Genomic DNA, 24816 nt, shown 5'->3' with positions numbered 1-24816 from the left:
TCTCCCTCCCCCAGTGCCACAACATAGCCTCATTTCCTTCCTCTCCTCCACAGACACAGGCTCCTTACTACATCCACATCCAGAGCCAATAGAAACTGTGAGCGAGCTCTTGTTACGAGCTCAAGAGCTTCTATACGAACATGAATATGCATGGCATAGCTAATACAGTTGCATGGCTGTTTGGAGGCGCTTGTATGCCGATTGCAGCTTCAAAGGTTCAGATGAAAAGCAAGAGTGACTGCTTTTAGTCCCATGCTTGTGATAAAACAATGGTGTTATTCACACGGAACAAAACAGGAATCTCATGCAGAAAAGACAGACGGGCTGACATTTGGGAATGGTCAAGATTTACATATCCTGCGTCTCTTGGTTATGCCTTTTCCAGGAAATAATTCTCAAAAGAATTACACAATGGCAATTTTCAAAAATTCTGTTACGGGTAAATTAATTAAAGTGACAGTTCACTCAATATGAAAACTGTTTCAATATTTATTATTTAAATGATGAGAGAATTTCCGTTTTTTGGATGACCGGTCCCTTTAAAAATGATTGTATTATATTTGACGTGCTTTCTTTGTTGATATGTTACAGTGGTACTGTCTACTGTACTGGTCGGCCTTTGAATATTTCTTCAGGAAAGAAAAAAAAGCATTTGCTTTTTAAAACCACACACAACAATGCAAGCCTCTTACGGAGGCCTAAAACATTTGCCTGAATCATTCCCTGATTTGCTTACTATTTGAGCCAGGTAAATGAAAACTCAGACAACAACCAGAGTATTGCAAAAAGGTCAGCCAGCCGTTCACAAAAGCACACCCACCGGTTCGGTTATTTGCAACATGGTGAGAGTGGTGGAAAAAAGTCATACGTGTAAATCTCAAAGCAAACATACAGTAAGCCATGTGAATGGAAGTCTGCAGCCTAACTTCTCCCAGCATTCAATAGAAAGGCTGTTAGCTGGGATCACTAATGTGTTCAAACCATGATAATATGGGCTAATGAGAATGGACTGATATCAGCATGGCTGAGTAATGCTCTCGAGAGCATCTAACAGAGGCGAGGGGGTAAAAGGGACAAATGGACGCCACATATCTGCTGTGAAGTTGATATCTGATTTCAAGGAATCCTATGTGCACACTGAGAAGCCTGTATTCAGAATACCAGCGTAGGGATACTAAGATTTCATTACCTCCAGTTGGAGAGGAACAAGAGAATGGATGATTTAATTATTTTAATTACCTGCAGCAGCTTTTTCATTTGGAGCACAAACAGAATTCAATTTGAAACACAACAGGAACTATAAGGACTTTCTTTAGACAGGACAACTGTAAAGTCTTTTCACTCATTCATACAGTCGTTGTCCACCTTTTTATTAATTAAAATTGGCGTACAGTAAGAGGAAATTCAATAACGAGTCAAATTCAAAGGAATTAAAGGAATGTATTGATATTTGTTAAGCTCTATTACCACAGAGAATTATTTCAGCGTGTTCCTCAGTTTGTCAAAACAAGGAAATATCACGTGTAGAATAATACACTAACATTGCGACAGGATAAACTTTCTGTTGAGCATCTCAACCTGAGACCAGTGTGATAGAAAAGTTTTTACAACTTGTCAACTAGTCATGTAAAGTCACAAAAAAATGGTAAATATCGCATTGAAAGTGCATGGATACCAGAAAGAGAGCAATTATTATTTTAATGTCATTGGGGATAACTGATCAATGGAAAATATCAAAATTATATTATTACTAATCTACTACTTGTCTTAATAAATAAAAAAATAACACACTAAAAACTTAAGTCATTTTAAATGTTACACGTGAATTTAGGCATCACAACAATATAATGTGCATGAAAAAATATTCCCTAAAGATAACATTTTACAGCATTGTTCATTTTGTAGTGTTTTAATTATTTATTAATTCATTTTTAATTATTTATTAATTTATTATTTATTATTATTATTTTTTGTGAGATATAGATTACTAAAAATAAAGGAAATAATCATGCACACATAAATAGCGACAATACCAATGATAAAAAAATAACTCTAATATCATAATTTAACAATATGGTACTAATACATTGTGCATCCCTAGTTCCACCCACAAGAATTACTTCATGAGACCAAATGTGCTAACAGCATGACATATTCTGAACCCATAAACAGTGAATATGCCTTAAATATCATCAATAACCTGACTTATTTCACAAAAGGTCAGAGAACGTCCACGGTCTTTATAAAAGTGAAATGTGTGGGGCTGTTCTATTATACACAATTTCTAGACTGAGGTCCATCATACATGAAAAGTCCTTTCAACTCTACTTCCTTTCAATGCAAAAGGTGAGAACAAGGACAAAGTGTGCTAGTGGAGACCCAATACCGTGGAACACCAGTGGTCCTTAAAGACCCCTGCGAGACGTTGAATGGACATGCTCTGAGGAAACGCTCCATCAATCCTGCGCTGCTACTCGGTAAATAAAAGGGCTTGCTTCAGACCCACAGCCTTTGAAAAGGGAGACACAGATGGGATCGCGGCCACTTTTAATCAGACAGAGAAGTGGACAGGATCCACAAAGGGAGATTTCACGCAACGCTTCACCTGTCGCCTGGAGTGTTATTGAAGTTGAACCACGGTGCGGCAGGCGCACAGTCGCACACACACCGAAAACACACATACGCATGCTACTCTTTGCTCAGGGATGGTGATCTCGGTCTAGCGCTCCGGTACTGACTGCGGGCCAGACTTGAGACAAGGTCCATAGCCCTGAGCCTCGTCGTCACACTGTGCCCCACTCACACATCCATCTGTGGAAAGCAATACATCTGTTCCCCTGACTATGCAAGGCCAGGCCTTTTGCTACAGATGGTGGTGGCAAGTAGGAATGTGACTTTTGATTTAACTTTTCACATGGAACAGGAATTTAAGCAAGTCAATGAAAAAGCAGCAAAGGATGCATTTGTTTCTAGAGGACAGAAAAAAGAACAAATGAGGGGGAAAAAATGTGATTGTTTGTGTGGCATTTATCACTTTAACACAATTTATTTATTTAGATAAGTGTAAGTGCCTCCATGTGAAACATTTCACCAGGAGAAGACAAGAAGAAAGATAAAAAACACAAATGGGAGGTTTAGAGATGGCGGTATTGATTTGTTAAATAAATGTTTAACTCTTCACCTATTCTTTGACATGCTAACTGCTTAACAAAAATAAAAAGTAAAGATTTAAATAACACTGGATCTGTGAGAAAGCAGTTTCTATATAGCTGGACAAACAGTCTAAAGTTACTTCAGAAACAGTACAACGAGGAGGCAATGGATCAAACTCCCACAATTTAGTCAAAACAGAGCCTCGTCTCATTTTAAACAGTCTTGATTCTCTAGAAAAATCTCTAGAACCAAACTTTTGTAGCCTGTAAAAAATTTTATTTTAATTTTCAGGGATGCACCCTATTATAATTCAGGCTGATACTATGTTGGGTGAAAACTAATAAATATCTAATATTAATAATTGTGTTCTATTTTGTGTAAAAGAAATGACACGCTAAAAACTAAAGATTAAATTTAAGCATCAAAAAAGTAGAGTATGAAAAAAATATTTAACAGTGTTATTAATAAATGTAGTGTTTTTACAAGATTAATTCATTAAGTCATCCATGTGTTAAAAAGGAAATAATTGCACAGTTAAAATATCTAATATCAGCCAATACCAATACATAATAATAATTTATTTACAAATAAAAAACTAAACTAAATAAATAAAGACAAAAACGATATATATCATACATCATCACTAGAAAAAAATACAGTTTTCAGCTTTCAGTGTAGCTTGATTACAAATAAAGCAGCAAACTTTACAATGCACTTTTTTGTGAAATTTGGTTTAAAATTTGGAGATTTTATTTGGAGATATCAATTTGCCCCCATTTAGCTAAACAGGAGCTGAACTTAAGTGCCTATATTTTACGGGGTGTTGCCAAGATGGCCGAAGAGTGGACTGACATATCTTGAAAGGGCTTTGGGTTACTTCCTCTTTGTACAAGCCATTTGATTAATAATATCACTATATGGTATCCTCTTTCAGAATTGCACACTGTACAATATGAGAACACAGGCCTGTGTTGTTATGGATAAAATCAATATCGCTGAGTACTGATATCCGTTGGTTATATCGGTACACTGTATAACTCCTGCACAGATCTTTACATGTGTCTCTATGGAGACATACTGCCTTCAACCAAAATCAAAGTCAACAGCACTTTTGATGGAAATCCAGGGCTGATATCTCTGCTCCTGGTTTCTCCAGCACTATAAAACATGTAGCCAGGCAGGAAAAGAGAGTGGAGGCTTCAATAGCTTATTTCTGCTCCGCTTCTTTACGGCTGAATCATGGCCTCAGAAAGAGAGCTGGCTGTGGGCGATCTCTGCAGCTATGAGTAGACGCTGGCCCACAGAGCAGGGACAAGGCTGCTTTGTTGGGACCCTTCATGCATTGGGTCAGGCTCCTACACAGCGGGCCGGAGGGCCGACGTGGGAAATGCGGCAGCTTGCCACCAGCTTGCGTTCCACCTCAGTAAGCGTCAGAAAGAAATCTGCTGACGCCTGATTGTGCAGATATACATGTCCTGCATGTGTTTGTTGATGTCCTACAAGACAATTTCAGGATAAAGCTAACCTTTTTTCACTTAAAAAAGGCGTTGAATGGCAATTTACAACAGCAAAGAGGCTCTTTAGTCACGCAAGAGGAAGTTTTGCAACACAGAGATTTCCCGTTCTTTAAAATCACAGAGGGAAAGGCACAAAGCCATTGAGAGGGGGCACAGCATCAGCAACCTTTTTAAAAGCTGTTGTAAAGAGGTAAAGCTGACATGGGGTGGCTGTTACATAAGAGGAGAGTGTGTCCATTCATTTTTAATGCAGGTGAGGGCCCTCTCGTTGCAGAAAAGAGAGCAGATGGGCCACTGATGGAGCGCGCAGGCCTTGTGGATGGCTCTGTGCATTCTTCTGCAGTTCTGCCATGCAGGTAATTCACCAGCAGTGTCATCAGCATGAATAAAAGATAACTTGGCCCAGCTGACTCCTTTTATGCAGTTTTAGACATTTTTAGTAAAAGACTTTAAAGGAATACTTTACCCAAAAATGAAAAGTCTGTCATAAATTCTGTTACTCACCCTTATGTCATTCCAAACCTGTATAACCTGTAAACCTGTATTCTTTCCTCTGCAGAACACACACACACACACACACACACACACACACAAACGTTTTGGACCATCAAATGAAAGTCGATGGTCCAAACAACACTGGACCACTCTGACTTTCAATATATGGACGAAAAACAAAGACATTTTTCAAAGCATCTTCTTTTGTGTTCCACAGAAGAAAGAAAGCCATACAGGTACTGTGTGGAATGACATGAGAGTGAGTAAATGATGACATTTTTTTCATTTTTGGGTGAGCTATCCCTTTATTTTACTTAAAAAATGTCTAAAACTGCATAACAATTCAAATTGAACTCCATTCAAATCTTGCTTTACAACAGAAAATATCTAGTGAATGAGAATGCTTTCACAAGTCCCATGTAGACAACTGAGAATATTTGAAAGACTAAAAATAGTATTTATGCATAATATCCCAATTTGTATTCACTTATGATAAAACCTTTTAAAAAAAAGTGTCTATTACGCATGCTACACTGACATTTTGTATTACTATTATTTAGCAAGCAAGTGAGTACTGAATGATAAAAAGATCTAGAATGACGTCAAAGAGACGTTTTGAATGCATTTTTGTTCTTAGCTCACTGATGTTCTCGACCTATAAAACTGGAATGTTGCTTTTGAAAAATGAGGACAGTGCATGCTTGGCAAATACCGCTTTCCGTGTACTGAACACTACAGTAATATGGTTTTGGTTTGCACAGCACTCATATGGCCAGCTGGGAAGGCTTTATGATGAGCACGCAGTTTTACGAATTGTATAAATGGGAACATTTTTACACACTCATTAATTGAGGCAAACATGAATGGTGGACAAAAAAAAAAAAGATGCCATGTGCCCAGTTCAGTTAGGGGGCTGTTACATGATCTATGCCCCTTTGTCAGTTGTGGTACTCAAATACATGTGGACTTATCAGTGGCTGCAGACGTCCTGAACCCTATCTAAGCACGAATGAGAAGGAAACTGTTACATGCTGCCCAGACATCAGTTTGTACCCCATGGTACTATGGAACAACACATGCAGAACATTTGTGCATAGATAATTTCGGACCTTCAACTTTAAACTTATTGCTGTGTTAGACATTAACAAACAACATATTTTGAGAGAATATCTCACACTTTTTGATATAAAGTATTTGCATTATATAACAAAATATAAAAAAACAACAACTGGCAGTTAAAATTGAGGTTAACGAACTTGATGCATTAACAAAAATATTATCTTGGTTGGTTAAAGGTAAAAAGTAAGGAAAAAATGGCTACAAGAAGTGAAAATATTTCTTATAAAGCATAATTTATTTGCAGAAGTCACTTGGTTTTATTTTGTGTTTTCTAATGCAATGAAATTCAAACATTTTAAACTCAATGTTTTAAAGTCAATGTCCAAAAGTCCAATTAACTTTTGGGGCTTAGTACATCAAAAATGACATTTACAGTGAATGTAAAAATCCTTCAATTATCAAAGACTGGTCATTACAGGAATCAGAAGTAGGCCACACTCACCTCTACAATGTCAGAGTTGGTTCTGCTCTCGTGGGGTTCGTTGTATTCTGTGTACTTAAGTAGGACTTTGTCCATGTCAGTGCTGGCATACTGAAAGAGTTTGTTTGAACTGTTGAATATGATCAGGGCAATCTCACAGTCACACAACACGCTCAGCTCATAAGCTTTCTTCATCAAACCAAACTTCCGCTTTGTGAAGGTGACCTGTGAGGAAACAGAGAAAATAACAAGACATGCTCAGTAAAACGATGTTTTATACACAGACACAGCTTGACACTAACTTTTTAGCTCAACAGCCACTGTGACTAGTGGGTTTCCAAAGTTACTAGCCACTCGGCCTTTTCACCATCCACAATTTTGACATCGATATCATGGTGAAAACCTGCCATATAGATTTTTTTTATATATTATCTCATCATTTGGCAGCAGGTGTTAGGCTGCTGTCACTTTAAGACCTGACGCACGGATCCGTCATAGTGTTGCACATGCATTTTCTTTCTCAACTGTTTAAGTGCAATAAGAAGCAAAAAAAAAAACTAAATTTATATGCACGCACTTTGGATGTGGACACAAAATCTGTGGGAATGAGTAAAATTATCCGTAATCCCATGCTGAAATTCAAGCCCTGTAACACCAACAATATTCATCCGGAGCAAATGAAACGAGTGAGTGAGGGAAGGCGGGTTTGTGTGTCAAATCGCTGTCAGAGAGATGAGAGAGCGAGAAAGCGCAGCTGGTCTAGTGCATCTATGCTGCAGACAATGAGTATTGGAAGCATTTCAGATATTTCAGAATCGACATTTTTGACAACACCGCATTGCACTTAGTTTATTATGGATGGATGGATGGATGGCAGACATTTTTGCTGCGGTGCCCGGGGAGCGATTTGGGGTTAGGTGCCTTGCTCAAGGGCACCTCAGTCATTTCCTGCCGGAATTGAGACCTAACTTTAAATCATAAATCAAAACAATTCTCTCACTGTCTCTTTACAATGGTTTTGGACTGATTTTAGATCTGCTAAAAGTCTAATTGTTTTAGTGGACTTTATCTATCCTGGGCCATGTTACTGCGAGATAATGAGTCGAGTAGACAGCAGAGATGCCACAGTGATGTCATGGCCGGTCAGACAGAAGGTCAGTGTGAGGAACGCAACAGAGGCTCCACAGCCTGTGCAATCAGCCCATTAGGGAGACAGCAGGCTCCATCACTCCTGCCTGCATCCCCTGACAGCCTCTTCCTGCAGGACCATCGCTGTAATACGAGCCGGCATGTGCGCTTCTGCAGGTCGCACGTACATGCCCATAACTATCTGACTTTTCAAGAGATGACCGGCCATTATGCACCAAGCTATATGCTTTGCTTTAGATCCGGCTATACAGTAAGCCAAGCCAAGCATGTGTCCTGTTATCCACAAGAAGCTCATTCAGGAGCCTTCAAAAGCCTGAAAATGAATAATGCATTTGTTCAGCTCCCATGTTTAACAAGTGTTGTACAGTGAAGATAGCAGCAGATTTACTTTCATAATATGGGAGCATCAGAACGACATCATGGATGAGCATATGAACACTCAAGATGAACAGGATGTGTCGTGCACATGGCAAAACTTACAGAGATGCCATGGAAAGCTGTGCCTAGAGCGAAAAGAAGTTGGAGAGCGTGTCTATGCGAGGGAGAGAGAGAGGGAGAGAGAGAGCTGTATGATTACTTCCGCCAATTTCACTGACCTACAAAGCAGAGCTGAGCAGATGAGCTGGCTTTGTTCAACTTTAATTGGTCACAGCTTGCAGAAACCCTCATTTCAAACGGTACAATGCAATATAATCCAATGAGCAGCACAGTATCTTTAAATCTATACTGATTTCTGTCCAACTGTGGAGACTCACATGTTCTGCATTACAGGTGATTATAATGCTTAATTTATGTTTTCCATTGAACACAATACAAAGCTGGTCACTCCATTTATGCATATAAAGAGAGAGATCATATTGATATTCTTCAAATGATAAACCATATATATATATATATGAAAATCAATTAACAAATTCCTTCAGATAATTATACAAGCATGCCACAATTCACAAGACTGCAGACACTGCTTAAAATTCCATGTCAGCTACCCAAGTAACTGTTGAACCAAATCAAATTTGTACAGGGCATACATAACACATTAATCTAAATCCGTTCAACCTCCAATGACATGAGGCAATGACACACAGCGGCTTTCATTATCAATAAACAGGAAGCGAATGGAGTGTGCTGGAGGACCAGGACTGTATACTTGAGCAGTCTAGAGAGAGTAGTAAGCTGAGCTCAGGCAGACAGCAGTGTGAATTCCCAGAGCCACAAAGAGCAACTCCCTCCCAGCTGTCATTAGACTCCTCTTGCCTCTCTTGCAGAGCAAACACAGCCAAAGCAGCCTCCAAAATCTCCCTGGACAAGCCTTTTCCAAGTATAACATTATTAAATGCTCCCTCCTACCATAAATGGCAGATTTAATTGTACAACTTAATAGTAGAAAAAGAGAGGGGAACTATAGCCCAAGTAGGTGGCATAGTTCAGGTTGGAGTTGACCTCTGAGGCAGCAGAAGAAAATGTCACCTTTAGTATGGGACAGGCCTTGCTGCATGGTGTGTTCTGTGACATTGTTCCACTCCATTGCTGTTAAGGGCAGTCAGAGTAGTTTCTTGCTGACCCAGAGTAACGATTTATTCTAGCTGCAGTGCAGGACACTGTCACACACACTGCATAAAACCATCCGCATGCAAACAAGAACTTTTAACTCACGTTTAACTTCTTATCATAAAAAGAGCAATTATACTCTTCTCAACCTTGGGCGGCACAATGCACGCCTGTGACGGCAGTGATGACAAACGCAGTTGTCATCTTTACGATAAGTACAGTCTACTAGCCACAGTTTAAGAACGCCACAAATAAGCGCTCTAGCTGCAACAAGGGTTTTTGGGCGAGTCCCCAAACAACAACCCCAGTCTCCCGGGTCACTGCTGAGACAGTGGAAAGCCATTGAGAAATCTGGGGTCATGTGGGAGGTCATTGGCGCTTTTTTCCCACCAGCTCACAGAGAAACACACTCACACAGTAGTTGACTGATTTCAGAGTGTAATTTACTGATCTAGTTACTGTCATGCGAGTTAGGCTGCACAATTTATCGAAATAAAACAGAAATCTATATGGCTTAGTGTGATTATCAAAGTCTGCGATTTAATTAAGTCTAAACACACTACGAGTTTCAGAGTGAAGTGTGGCACTGTGCTTTTTTACACGTAGGCAGCTCATGATTCAGTGTTTTCAATGTCACAGAGTGGCTCGGTTCGCATCAAATGCTGCTCCACACAAACTTATCTATGCATCTGCTCTGAGTTTGGGTTGTTTATAACGTGCATTTGGGAATGCAACATGTGCCAACATCTTCCCATTGTTGTAATGAGAAGTGCTTAAAAACCAGCTGTTGTCAACAAAAGAGAAGCTTTTTGCCAAAATATAAGCTCAATAGTTTTGCGTTTAAAAATGAAGGAATGAATACAGCCATATTTTTAATAATAATTAACAGTAGTTATATTTTATTATTATAATAAAACAATTCTTAACTACTCCATTTTTGTTTTACAGTTACATTTTTCAATAGTATTTTTGGTTTAATATGTGTAATAAGTAATAATTATAAATATAATAATTAAAATAAGAATATTATCATTATTTTATAGTCATACCAACTGCCACATTGTAGAGGTACAATGACATGATTTTGGGCCGAACTGTGCAGACCTACAAAGAAACACAGCAAACCTTTTATTAGAAAAATTGCAGTTAGAATTTTTCCCCAAATCGTGCAACCCTAATAGTAGTCATAAATATAAATATGATATAAAGAATGTCAACACAAAAACATATCGGTAAGAATAATCCCACAAACAGATATTGGGAGCACTTCAACACAGCACCCACAGAAACTAAAGTTTGAGGAAGTAATGTTATGAGTCATGTTTTGTGCTCCAAACTTCCCTTTGTTCCCTACAACTTGTGGCAGTCTTTGATAAGGTCATTCTATCCCAGACATCCAGTAATTATATTAGCATTTCTCATCTAATTGTACAGCAGGAATAAGAACGCTGACCTTTTCACAACTTTTTCAGCATATCAGGTAGTTGCTGGGGTACTAATTCTGCTCTGCCATCATCTCTTCCATGTTGTATCTCTTACTTTTCAGTCTGTCCTCTTTTTGCTGGCAGCGCACTGGGCTGACTTGTATACCGTTGGGTATTGTGGCTTCTTAGAATTTCAAGATACCAGTGAATCAAAGCAAACGGGGATGTGTGTAAGTAAAAATAAATCCTTGCTCCCATAAAGAGGAAATGGGCAATATGTGTGGCTGAAAAGTGTTGAGTAATGCATTTACGTGACCAGAATCTTGAGGAATTCCTTGTTGTGGATTGTGGAGAGACGAAATTGATCATGAAGAAGTGTACCCACGTATTTTAAGGGTATGTGAATACATGTAAATCTGTGTGTGTGTTTCACCTCAGAAAAATGACAATGTCTGGCTTGTCAGTCAAAGGCTCCATCACAGGCTGTCCTTAGGGAGGGGAGTCAACAGGAAAAACAAGCCATGTGGGCCTGTAATGTTCTCTGGCATTGAAGGTGATGCCTCTTACATCGAATAGAGAGCATAGTTAGGGACCAGTGGTGACATATAATTGAAAGCAGCATGTCAGCTTCACTGATCTCGATAACAAATAGCAGGGGGTTTGTGTGGTCCAGAGAGAGTCTCTGCCATAGCACCAGCTGGCAGAGTGACCCAAGCCCCCTGGCTCCTGCGCTCCTGCTTCCCAGCAAAGAGCACTCGGGCCTGGGAGACAGGCAGCGGTCCCTCCCTCCTGTCCGGCTGGATCAGCTTTCACAGGACACAGAGGAAGCCCCAGGTCCACAGTTCAATGCTGGGTTCTGAGCGTTCTAGTACCCAGAGGGCAGAGTCAGCCAGCTGGGACTGTGCCGGTGTGACCTTGTAATTAGACTTATCTCTATGCATTTATCTCTCACACTCATTCACAACATGAACTTCACCTGTGATAATTGGTCTCTTATATTCTGTTCAAAACAGCAAAGCAATTAAGGCAAAACAAGCTAGAAAAAAAACTGTTTATACTTTTAAAGGAATTATTCTGATAGAATGTGATTCCATAACCGAGTGAGATGCCAATGGAGACACAATTTAAAGGTATCTAAGGCACACTCATGACATTAAAAGCTGTTATAATAAGTAGGCAACGTCATTAAGCTGCCACATAATATACAATTTGGCCAAATTTTAAAGCAGAATTGTATTCACAAAGAAGGCAGACACAAAATACACTACATTCCGTGAAATGCGTCAGAAATTACAAGCTTGGTGAACTATACATATAAGCAGAGCCGGATTATCCATAAGGGCACTTGGGCCAGTGCCCAGGGGCACCAACCATTTACAACCACTAGGGGGGCACCACATGACAAGCTTTAAAAATATTTTTCGTAAATTGTTATATTATTAATTCTTGAAAGACCATACATAACTCGTTTATGAACACTAATTTAACAATAATAATAATAATAAATTATAAATAAATAAAGATTACATGACCATTATCACTCCCCCCTCCCCAATCTGTCAGAGTTGAGTTGGTCCACAACAAGTACGCGCAAATGTGTCATTTTTTTTAACAGCTACAGACCTCCCCAATCTGTCAGAGTTGAGTTGGTCCACAACAAGTATGCGGAAATGTGTCTTTTTTTTTAACGGCTACAGAAAATGAATCTAAATTAAAAATGGACTGACGTCAATTGAGTGGTTTTGCAAAAAGAAAGTTAAAGAAAGACAAGGACGCTAGACGTTTAGCTACAATTCAAAATGTTCCAGGGATCGAAAGTTTTTTTTGTAAGAACATCACAGGAATTGCGATCACTAGCACCGCTGAGTCTGACGAAGCCGGAGCGAACTGTGGAGACTGGAACAAAGAAATGCCCCCGGACCCCCCTAGAGGGGTAATAACCTTCTCACCTTTTTCACCCCTGACCCGTTTTCATGCCTGTAAAGGTAAGAAACCTGATAGATTTATTATTATTTTTTGGGCAAACGTGAATTGACGCTGTCAATTAATTGATGTACATTTTAAATTGAGATATTTGAATATAGGGGGCCTTTTGTCTTAATACGGCCCTGCATATAAGGTGTTTATTAAATGGTAATAAATGTATATATTAGTATATTTATTAAATATAATGAATGTTATTGTTTAATATACTGTATATATTTGAATAAATAAATACTGCACAATTTAATTGTAATTCAGTACTGCAAATGCATTGCAACAAGGTCAGTTTGATTTATAAAAAAAATTGGTGGACAAATGTTGATTACAGAAACACTATTAAAATTACAATTATAATATATGTATTTACTTTATTATAAATGATATATATATATACAGTATATATATATATATATTTATAAAAAGCAAATATAATTATTTATATAAATAAATGATTACCATATAGCAGGCAATATGCAGGTGTTATTATATGCTAGGTGTTAGAGCAGAGCACTTGTTTGGTTTATTGAATGAATAATGAGGCCAACAAGCTTGACATGAAAAGAAATCAATGAACACATTCTTTCGGATATAAAGATCATGTGCATTTCTATGACTTTTCATTCTGTGTTGTTGATGTTCTGCCACCACGATGAATAACTGAAGGGAGGTGGGTGGAGTTTTCATTGTTCTGAGCATTTCATTGTTGTTGTCATCAAACATGAATTACAGACAGAAAGCCTCCCACACTATTTCCCCTTACAAACCTAGAGCTATACTCTAATGCAGTTAAACCAAAAACAAAACTCCCTTTGCTTTAAATAATCCACTTTAGCTGCAATTACAATCATTTAAGGACGCCTAATATCGGAAAGGGCACTTTGAGAGAACTTTTTTTTTATTGTTTTATTTATTTATTTATTTATTTTTCTGAAACCTTTTTTCACTTCCTGGTTTCTAAACCATGTTTTTATCATTAAAGAATAATGGTGTTCTCTCAGAACCTTTTAGGAGAGAGAAGAAGAGGAGTCTAATAAAATGGAAGGATGCACGTCACTTTTTTCCTGCCTAAAAAAAAAAAACAGAGACCAAGAGGCTCGGCACTCCTGAACATGCGACATGCGGAAGCAAAAGTAAGCCAAAGCAAGGGCGGGTGACACTCCACCCAGCAGTGAAATCATCAAACTTTTAATGACTTGGGTAATTACCCCTAGTGAGCCTGCTTAATGGCGTACAGCGGACGTCGTTAGGCACAGAGGTCCAAACGCACACACTCGCACACAAACCCAGCTGCGAGAGAGCATGTCGACTGTATGGAAACAAAGCCAAAAGATACCTGATGAAATTGCGAGCGACAATTTCTCTCTCTCGGCTTAACAAGAAGTTTTTCCTGTGCGTGCTTTTGCAGAACTCTTCCCTCGAGTCTTTACTCTTGTGTTCACGATAATACTTTCCATCCTCTCTGAATCAAAGAGCTGTCACAACACAATCAGAGCTACAATGGAGTGATGCTGTTTTCACAGTGACAGGTAGCTCTCATTAGGGTCCTTTGAGACCATCACCGCAATTATAAGTTTTCTACTAGGGGAGAAATTCAAAAGCATGTTACTACCACTATCACATGCGCTGCAAATGAGACAGGTGTACGACATTATCAGGACATATAATTACAGGTTTGAAGAGCCGTAGAGGAAATCAGAGCTTGTAATGAGTGGACGATGGACAGGTGGAGAGAGAAAGGGAGGGGGGTTCAGGATCATTCTGTCCTCCTGCGCTATTATGGCAGTCGTCCCCCTTACACAGCTTTGCAATTAGTATGTCAGCCTGAGCTGTTCAGTGAGGCTCACCAAATCCTCTCCTCTTCTCCTTTCGCTGTCACTCCTTCCTCCTCCTACAGGCCGCACTTAAGGGGCTTTTGGTGGAAAGCCCCAGAAGGACAGGGATGCATGCATGACAGGACCTCCAGCTCCTCTATATTTCATAGAGTCTGAGCGTGCTGCCGAGTAAGAACAGAGATGCTATGCCTTCATTCTCATGAAATAATGAATTCATACCTCTTTCTTCCACTGATGGGACTCAATCAATGGTTGAATCGACGTCTGTTATGCCTTCGGTCTTTTTTCCTAGCAAATTTCATGGCGAATCGATCAAAGAGCAGGATTCGACGCTCACTAAGATCTTACAAACCTCTTGGGGGTGAATAATTTTGCAGGATACGTGCAGGAACGGCACAATGAACGTCCCGCGGCTTGCCTCTGAACCCATTGTTTTGACAGATACTGCAATTGTGGACATCACGACCCCCGCTAAGCTCTCCTAAATAAATCCTGATAGGTCAACAGGCTTTCAAGATCCCTTCACATAATGATTCGAGATGCCCCTGCCGAAGCCTGTGCTGCGTGCAGAACCGCCACTGTATTTAATTAGGCCACTTAAGGCATTCTCTCATTCTAATGCAATGAATAAAGATAGCTCCCGGCACAGCCGCGCAGATAAGGATTTTAATTGTCTTCTTTCAACGGGCCCAGTATGCTAATGGCCATCTCCCCAGGGTGAGGAGAGCACCCTAGAGCGAGCAGGAGACCGGGTTCATGCTAGTGGGGGGGGGGGGGGGGGAAAGAACTGTGTGCGAATGCACGCAAAAGCTCTAATAAAAGGGCTTTAAGTCTTACATCGTTCTCCATTTGTCTCCAAGAACTCTCTGCTGAGCAAGTCGACCACACTCATGGCTGAGCCTGTGTGCCACTGATAACCACTCTCTCCGATGAGCACCATGAAATTCGGATTCTGACGGACAAGAGCGTAATTAATTACTGTGTGGTGTATTGTCTCTCAAGCTCTGTAATAACAGCAGGGAAAAGAAAAGGCTGTGTTGTGATACGTTTAAAGTTGCAAGTCAATGCGAGTGAATGAATTCTTAAAGGGATCATCCAAATGATTTACTCGCCCTCATGTCCTTCCAAAAATATATGACTTTTTTTTTCTTTTGTGGAACATAATAGAAGAATTTCTAAAGAATGTGAAACTGTTTTTGTGGGGTATAAAACAACATTAGATAAAAGTGACTTTTATTGTATGGACAAAACAACACTGAGACATTTGGACATGAGAGTGAGTAAATGATGACAATTACATTTTTTGGTAGGAGATGAGTGATCCGCTTTGAATGAATGAATGAATGAGGCATTTATAGGCTTTGAGTGATCCGATTTCGAGACCTTGCTCATAGTTGTTAGCCTTGGTTTTCCGAAACTGTCCTCTCATGTGCCAATAAAGACAAAAATTTCAAAAATAAACAAAAATTTGAGGTGAACTATCCCATTAAGATTGGAATTAAATACACTGAACTAGAAAAAAAAGTGATTTTACAGTAACTTTCTCTTTGCCCCCTCTTTTGCTTTTTCTTTTTTCTTTTCTTTTTGCTGATGTTGTAGGCTGGGGCAGATAGTGCAGATGCTGATGTTTCGAGTAGACATCTTCCCTTTGCCTGCCTTCCTATTTGGATCCCACCCAGGACCTGGTGTTATGCTGATAATTGGCCTGTCCTGTAAATTCGAGTTTCTCACTTGGCTGAACTGCTACCTCCACAGTAACTGTCAGAGAGGTGGGAGGAGAGCTGGGGGCAAGGAGGGAGGGAGGAGGGCACGGGCTGTTATGTTATCACCCTCAGGAGAGTGAGCAAAACCTCAATTAGCTTTCCGTGAGCATGGCAAGAAAAGTTATTTCACCGACGAGACAGTGCAAATGATATTTTGAGCGGGTGTGAATGGGTGCATCAAGTCTAGCTTGAGAGACGTGGACTGATGCATACTTTTTTTCATAATCAAATCTATAAACATGACAAACGGAGTGACTTCCTCTTTCAAATGGATATTAGACATGCCATGTATGTTTGACCAGAACTGTACGTGCCTCACATCTGTTTTCTAAGTGTATTTTCCCTTCTCTAAAATGACTGTGTCAGAGAAAGCGACCAGACGGGGCTGTGTTATGTTATTTATATTTAGCGTGAGTAGACAAGGGTGAATTCCAGTCTGTCTCTGTCGCTGGCCAGATCATTGGCACTTTTCTGGGGAAAGGACAGGAATATTATAGAGAGAGGCAGAAGCAGAAATAGGGAGACGGAGAGAGAGATGGGCACAGTGTATCCCCACTGTCCCTCCTTGTAATGAGAGGGTGCCGAGGTGCAGTGGCGGCTCCTAATTACTACCAAGCAGCTGCAACCAAAAGGAGCAATGGGCCCTGCCGGCCCCAGCACAAGCCCACCAGTGTGAAAAGAGAGAGAGAGAGAGAGAGAGAGAGAGAGAGAGAGAGAGAGAGAGAGAGAGAGAGAGAGAGAGAGAGAGAGAGAGAGAGAGAGAGAGAGAGAGAGAGAGAGAGAGAGAGAGAGAGAGAGAGGGAGGAAAAAGGGAGAGGCCATAGTCGCCCCAATTCACCCCAGTCACCCCTTGCTGACTTGCACCAGCTCTGTCTGCCTCATCAACTTCTCCGGACCGAAATTACAGGGTGGTGTGTGGGAGCCGCGTCTGTAAATATGGCTGGAAATGTGTCCCGGTCCCTTTTTATGGCTGTGTGTCTATCCAGGAATGCTGGGACAACATGTTTAGCCAATGAACAGATGGCCCAAACTAAGCAATAATCAAATGGGTCTTTCAGGCCTGTTGTGTTTGCTGTGCACAAAATCATGAAGGGATTCAGATTTTTCTTCCATAATATGTAGTCCAAAAGTTTGGGGTCGGTGAGATTTTTTTTGCTTAGCAAGGCTTCATTTATTTGATCATAAGTACAGTAAAAACAGTAATAGTGTGAAATATTATTACAATTTTAAATAATTTTTATTCTTTGTTGAATAGAAAGTTCAAAAGAACGGCATTTATTTGAAATATTTTGTAGCTTTATAAATATATTTGTCAATTTTGAGCAATTCCATGAGTCCTTGCTGAATAAAAGCATGAATGTCTTTGTAAAATGTTCAAATAGAAGAAATGGAGCATGCACCATAACAACTACTGACCTGCCGGTTCCTCTCATCCATGATCCGCGTGATCTGTATCTTCTTCCGTCCCATCTTGGCGTCCTGCTTGGTCTCTCTGACACCCCGAGAATATCAGAAAAACACGAGAGTTGGTCTGCCTTCACTCCCCTAGCACATTGTACTCCACTCTTTCTTCTCGAGTCTTTCTCTCTCACTCTCTTTCTGTCTATGTCTTTTTCCTGAGGTGTCCACACCACGATCTGTGAAACAGAATTAGAGAAGGAAAGAGAAAAAGAAAGGAAGATCAGAGACAGAAAGAGAGAAAAAAAAGAGAGAAAACCCGTTGTAATGTGAAAACTCAAAAGTGGAGGTCTGAAGCAGATGAAAGCGGCTGAACGCACCGTGTTCCACTGCCTGATACATGCAGGAAGGATATAAAACTGAGACACACAATGATTTCTTATCTTCACACCTGCTTTTCTTCAACAGCTGGAGATTGGCCCACTCACATGACATGTATTATTAGTTCAAAAACTAAAACACTGGATAATGGATATGTATTTTTGATGCTCATTCCCCCTACTTTTACATTTATATTACCTTTTTTGACATCTAACACTGACCTAATCTTTAACCATGCTAAGGATAATATAATATATAATATAATATACTGATGAATACAATGTAATCCTAAAACATTATAATTTTGTGATGCCTAAATTCACTTGTAGCATTTAAAACCAATGATTTTAGTTTATAGTGTTTTGTTTTGTGTTTATTCAGACCAAATCTTATAGAATTTGAATATATTTGTCTCTGTTATCAGCCATAACAAGAAAATTGAAAACTGATTATTGGTACTGGATAGAATTTTAATATTGCTGCATTCTAAACTCGAACGCTTCTTTTTGCATACCCTTCATAAAACATCTACGCAATCCGATCCGTCAAACACTCCATCAGAGCTTTCTCTAGTGTGTAGACGCCCTAAAACAGGCTTTACTAAGTATCATCCCTGCAGTTACATAGCTGTTTAACAATGATTGACAACTATGTGACAGACAGTGAACAGAATGAAAGTAAGCAGACTAATAAGTAAAGACGAAAACCATGTGGATGCTTCCTGCTGACTTCAGGCTTAAAGAGAAGCAAGCCTTAGCAGATAAGCCAATATGACACCAATAAGCGGGTCATAAAGTCATCTGTCTGGTTTCAGAATGCACACACAGTGCATAATGTCTCTTCGGTCATCTCATCTTGTTTTCTTTACTTGTTTCCCACCTTCCCACGTATCTCTCTGTCTGCATCTCTCTCTGACACAACCTAGGACACAAGCACACACACCCTGCCTCTGCACGGCGTCTCAGGAGACAGCAAGCAGGCCTCATTCTCCCTCTCATAACCCCGGCCGCTGCCAGCTCTCACTTCTAAGATGATTAAGAGTGCACCCAGTCTCAGGCTGACATAAGTTTAAATCCTCTGGGCCAGATGAGGCAATTCACACGTGAGAGAGAGCGTGGAAGCCAAGTCAAGAAGGTTCAGAGCACAGTTTGCCCCCGGGGAGCCCGCGAGTCGCCCCCGCTCCGTCTTCTGTCCCTGTCTCCCATTGCTAACCTGCCCACAATGAGCCGGCCGGCTCTCAGAGGAAGCATTCATCATCTCCGTCCAGCATGGACACAGATGAACACGTAAATAGAAAATGCCTATGTAACCACATCTCACATCTGAGAGACGCTGAGGGAGGGCAGAAACTCTCTCCTCCAGAGAGGCAGAAAGACCACGGCGTGCTTTGTAGCCACACGATGCCAGCAAAAAGATGTGGAAGTTGATGACCAGGAGGCTGCGAGTGACCCACAGGAAATAAACACTATAATTACTTGCTGAACAGAAACGGGTGTTTAGGTGTCTGCAGGTCTCTATTAGGAGTGAGATCACGCTGTCTGTCCACAGAAGGAAACTCTGACAACGGGCAGGCAAAATCAGACATTTCCCTATACCGCATCACGCCAGGGCTGTGAGACCGACACTGTTCTTTCTCAGTCACCATGTCCCCCAGCAGGAAGGAAAAATGGTTGTCTCTTCCTTCGGCGCTCGCCCTCACGACACATTGTCTGTTTCGAGTGCCATATTCAAACCCTCATTATGGAAATGCGTTTAGAAAACCTACAACAATGGGAGTTTTGCGAGATGATCGGCGTTGGGCTGAAACTATGCCGAGTGCTCAAAAATCTGGATCGACTGAGGGATTATTATTAATTTACAATGCGCCCGGCAAATGCACGTGCTCTAAAATCATGTTCTATTCACTGCCGATGAACAATTTCAAACTCGAGAGATTAAAACCAAACAGTTTCTTATTTGTTCGCTTTTTAATCAGTCAAACTGAAATGAAAACATTCGGATTAACCATTCGAAGCTTACGAGCTCCATGATTGAAAATGTACATGGTTGAAGTGGAAGGCTTTATCTGTGTTTGTGTGCACATAACAATGCTGTTCTGCTTATTCAAACACAGCAAAACATAATTACATGTATCCAGGCTTGTTGCTCTAAATCGTATTTGTGAGCTGTCATGCCCGTCTCGGAGACTGTGGGTCCAAAAGCGTAATGCATTGTGTCATGACATTTCTGTCAACTTAACAGACACAGACAAGCTACGGCCCTGCAGTGCAGACAGGCTGGGTGAACCTCTGAATGACTTGTATCGCGCAAGCCAGAACGGGACTCTATTACCGCATGAGTGTTGTTTTGTTGATCGTGAGTCTCTGTTTATTTCCCTGAGACGGTCTGGCACACTGGTGGAGTGGTAGTGTCTTGTACAGAGATACAGAAGAAAGGATGTCATTTGGCCCTGTATCACAAGGCCTGGTTTAACTCAGCTTGTCCATGAGCCAAGTCAAGACACCTTTTTTTATATAGCGCTTTATACAATACAGATTGTTTCAAAGCAGCCTTACAGAGTTAACAGGAAAATGACGCATCTCGGCTGTTGTTAAGCTGAAGTCAGTTCAGTGTTGATTCAGTTCTGTTGTAAAGATCATCAATTATTAAATTAGTTTCTATAAAGCAGTTCTGCAAAAATGTATGTTATCGTCCAGCTCAGTTCAGTTCTCATACAACAGCGTCAGTACAGTCAGATCAATAATATTGTTGAATATTAAGCCTAGAGATATGTTCAGAGAAATTACAAGACACTTACATTGCCTTTGTGATTGCCTTTTCTTCCCAATTGTGACCTGTGTCCAGGTTAAAGGATTAGTTCACTTTTAAAAAAACTTTTGCTGATAATTTACTCACCCCCCATGTCATCCAAGATGTCCATGTCTTTCTTTCTTCAGTCGAAAAGAAATTAATGTTTTTGATGAAAACATTCCAGGATTTTTCTCCGTATAATGCACTTTGCTGGGCACCAAACGGTTCAAGGTCTAAATGACCGTTTCAGTGCAGCTTCAAAGGGCTTTAAACGATACCAGACGATGAATAAGGGTCTTATCTAGCGAAACGATCGGTCATTTCAAAAATAAATAAAAAGTTAGTTTTATAGGCACAAATGCTCGCCTTGCGAACTCTCCTGTTCGAACTCGTTCATTTTGATGAACGAGTCAATGACTCGAAAAAAGATTCGTTCATTTTGATGAACGAGTTCGAACAGGAGAGTTCGCAAGGCGAGCATTTGTGGCTATAAAACTAACTTTTTTATTTATTTTTGAAATGACAGATCGTTTCTCTAGATAAGACCCTTATTCATCGTCTGGTATCGTTTAAAGCCCTTTGAAGCTGAACTGAAACGGTCATTTAGACCTTGAACCGTTTGGCTACCATTGAAGTCCATTATATGGAGAAAAATCCTGGAATGTTTTCATCAAAAACATTAATTTCTTTTCGACTGAAGAAAGAAAGACATGGACATCTTGGATGACATGGGGGTGAGTAAATTATCAGCAAAAGTTTTTTTAAAAAGTGAACTACTCCTTTAAAAAGTTTCTCCAACAAGAAAAAATTTAGGGCAAGACTTGATTTTGTCCATCGGGAATTGATTGGATCATTGTCATGCAAAAATAATGATGTGCATGCATAAATCACTTATAACCATACTAAAATATTACATTGAAAAAAAAATAAGATGGCTGGTGACTTTATAGATACTACCGTGCAAAAATGAACCGATGGAAATTGTCAGGACGCTGAAAAATGCAAACAGTCATGAATGTCTGGTGCATTCTAGTTCATTATAAACACTTGTTCTCAAATTATCTCACTGTACTGACTGTGTTGATGATATATTTTACAAAGCTTATCTGCTATAGTCACATTTAACCGAAAGCAGCTATGTGAGTGTATCCGATAGAAACAATGTTTGTTTTACACATTTACGGTGAACTGGCATAATGTGCATGTGTGAGTAATCTCACCTCCAAGCAGCTCTTTGTGACAGATACTAGCTTTCTTAACAAAAGGGAGTTTCTTTATGGTCTTTATTGAGTGCCAAGAGCATGATGATTTAATGTTGTCAATCACAATGCTAATGATAAATAAACGGCTGCTTAAACCTCATTCCAATGACAACACTTCAGGCATTCCTTCTCCTCCCTCACTTCACCTTTATTCCCTATAATTAATCAGGTCCAGGAGAATGTATTACAGCTCAAGTTGAGTCTTGTGTTCAAGCCCTTTCTTTCTATCACTAATTTACCTGAAAATGAAAAAACTTGTCAATTACTCCCTCTCATCCTGTATGACTAACATTCTTTTGAAGAACACACACACACACACAATAATGTTAGGGTTCAAACAACACTGGGCCCCACTGTACATGGGCAAAATACATTTTTCAAAATATTGTTTGTGTTCCACAGAAAAACACACAAATAATTTATTAAAGTTCAATGCAGGCAATTTTTTCAGCAGATCACCAAATGAATATCAATTTTCTACACTGTACATTACAATTTTGTGATTCCTGAATAAATTCTCTTGCAGTATATAGACAAAATGGTGTATTCAAATTTTTATATCAGCTTATCGGTACTGGCCAGAGCTTTAATATTAATGCATTCTTTAATAAACAAAACATATTTTGCCTTAAACAATTTGCGATAAGTGTCAGTGTGCTTTACAAAAAAGAATCTAAGGAGAAATGTCTTAAATGATAGCACAAGACTTTAATGTTTAACATTTCTTGTTTGTTGTAAACAAGCTGTTTAACTCAAAACATTTATTTAAATTAAAATTGTATTAAAACTAAATGACTTCAAACTAAATCATTCAAACAATGCCATATGAAGTACATGACAGAACCCTTTAAGGTTCTATAATAGAGCATATTCTTCTAAAAGTGAATAATTATGAGGAAATGTACCTCAGAGCAAGAGAAAAGATACTGTACGTACTGCCCTCATAGGTAAATTCAAAAGCAAATGTCACAGCAAAATTGCAATAAGAAAAAAGAGATCTCTTTGAGCTGGGTTTATAGGAAAGTAGGGTGGATGCAGTGGGACTTGCTGGCTGTGGGAGGGATCCACTAAGAGCATGTTGGATCCCTCCAGCGCTCCAGGACATGGGCAGAAGAGCCAGCAGTCCGAAGCCACTGCCGATTACATCAGCTCTCCTAAATATTACACACTCTTTCACTGCACGCTATCAAGCCAAAAATGAACGGCAGAGAATGTAAAACTAAGTGAACATTAAGATAACTGATGTGTGATGTAATTTGTGGCAGCAATACAGTTCTTGAGTAAAACATGAAATAATGTATTCACAAAAAAATGCATTCCAAATGCGCTCCCTTGATGCAATGCACCTGGTCAAAAGTTGATCTTTGATTTAAACCAGTCCAGCATTTTTGAAAGCTGCTTACTAAACATTTGCAGTCACTGTGATCGATAAGCGGGGAATATGTCTCTATAGGAGCAACTGCCGGGGCCTGACATGAAAATCAATAGGAGTACATGACCCACAGAATGTGCACAGCAAAGCCGATCTCTAGTGAGACATGTCCATGTGCTCACTGCGCTGACCCTGACCCCGCTGCACAGAGGTCGTTCACTCACACACGGTCGAACACAGGTGCATATACGGGGGGCAAAACACACTCACACAGAGAGAGAGAGAGAGCGTGTGCGAGCGAGAGTGTGAGAGAGAGAGAGAAAAAAAAATCTTCTCCTGTGTAACGTAATATATATTTGGTTTCCATTTGAGATATGAAACATGCATTTATCGCACACACACCTCAAAATGTGAGAGGAGAGGCCCCACCTGACATGCTGACACTCACTTGTGTTATAAACAAGTAAACTCCCATGTCCTTCACACTGCCTGGGAGGAATGTGTATTGTAACTGAGATGATCCCATGATGAGCGGGTCTATATAAATGTAAATGATTGCGCTGTGCGTGCATGTGCGAGTGGGCGTGAGCACACAAGCCGTGTGTTAGTGATAGGCCTCTCGCTCTCTCTCCCTTCGGAACGTGCCAATGTGAGAGTGTGGGAGGGCTGGTACTGGGGTCAGGCCTTTTCACACTCAATAAAACATGCCCTACTCCCACTGTAATTACCGCAGATACACACATCCGCACACTGCGTTCCCTCATCTGCCCGCCAAACCTTCAACTACCTCTCTTTTAAACAAACCTGTCATTTTGGAGAGTGTTCCTCTAATCCCTTAACTGTATAAACTGAGGTTTCCTGACAGCTGTATTGAAAACATATTAAGAATATAAGCGACTGCATGGACTACAAAGAGACGTCTACGTGCTGAATATTTACAGGGCTCAACAAGTGTGAAAGTGTTTTCTGATTAAAAAAGTGTTTACACATTCATTTAAAAAGAAAATCTGACAAAAATCATGCTAATAATAATTGCCCAATTACTGAAATTAAAATCAAAAGAAGCATATCCAGTAGATTATACAGAAATTGACTATTTCATAACGGCTTCAAATGTGACTGATCCAGATTTATAGTAAGTTTCAATTCTTGCTTTAAATTATTTTAACCAAAAGGTTCAAATTTAGGATAATTAATAAAAGTCAC

The 24816-nt window shown here is 39.8% G+C and overlaps 1 protein-coding gene and 1 long non-coding RNA gene across 16 annotated transcripts in view; one reads left to right on the top strand and one right to left on the bottom strand.

Moving 5' to 3' along the window:
• LOC130088633 (uncharacterized) overlaps nucleotides 1-21154 on the top strand; it is a 108515-nt gene extending 87361 nt beyond the window's left edge. The window contains exon 2 of the long non-coding RNA XR_008807484.1: nucleotides 21031-21154. This is a non-coding gene — a long non-coding RNA (uncharacterized LOC130088633). The remainder of the gene's footprint in view (nucleotides 1-21030) is intronic.
• Nucleotides 1-24816, bottom strand: part of mef2aa (myocyte enhancer factor 2aa) — a 134805-nt gene that overhangs the window by 86414 nt on the left and 23575 nt on the right. For all 15 annotated transcript variants that reach the window (XM_056255375.1, XM_056255392.1, XM_056255367.1 and 12 more), the window contains 2 exons: nucleotides 17824-18044; nucleotides 6727-6930 (listed from right to left, as the gene is read on the bottom strand). In XM_056255375.1, the coding sequence (XP_056111350.1) occupies nucleotides 6727-6930; nucleotides 17824-17877 (258 nt within the window). In that variant the 5' untranslated portion in view covers nucleotides 17878-18044. The remainder of the gene's footprint in view (nucleotides 1-6726; nucleotides 6931-17823; nucleotides 18045-24816) is intronic.

Source organism: Rhinichthys klamathensis, unplaced genomic scaffold (assembly GCF_029890125.1).
Source record: "Rhinichthys klamathensis goyatoka isolate OS25496 unplaced genomic scaffold, OSU_Roscu_1.1 h1tg000005l_1, whole genome shotgun sequence".
In the NCBI taxonomy this organism is placed as follows: Eukaryota; Metazoa; Chordata; class Actinopteri; order Cypriniformes; family Leuciscidae; genus Rhinichthys; species Rhinichthys klamathensis.
Note: the sequence above shows the minus strand (reverse complement) of the source record. Positions and strands in the feature narration are given on the sequence as shown.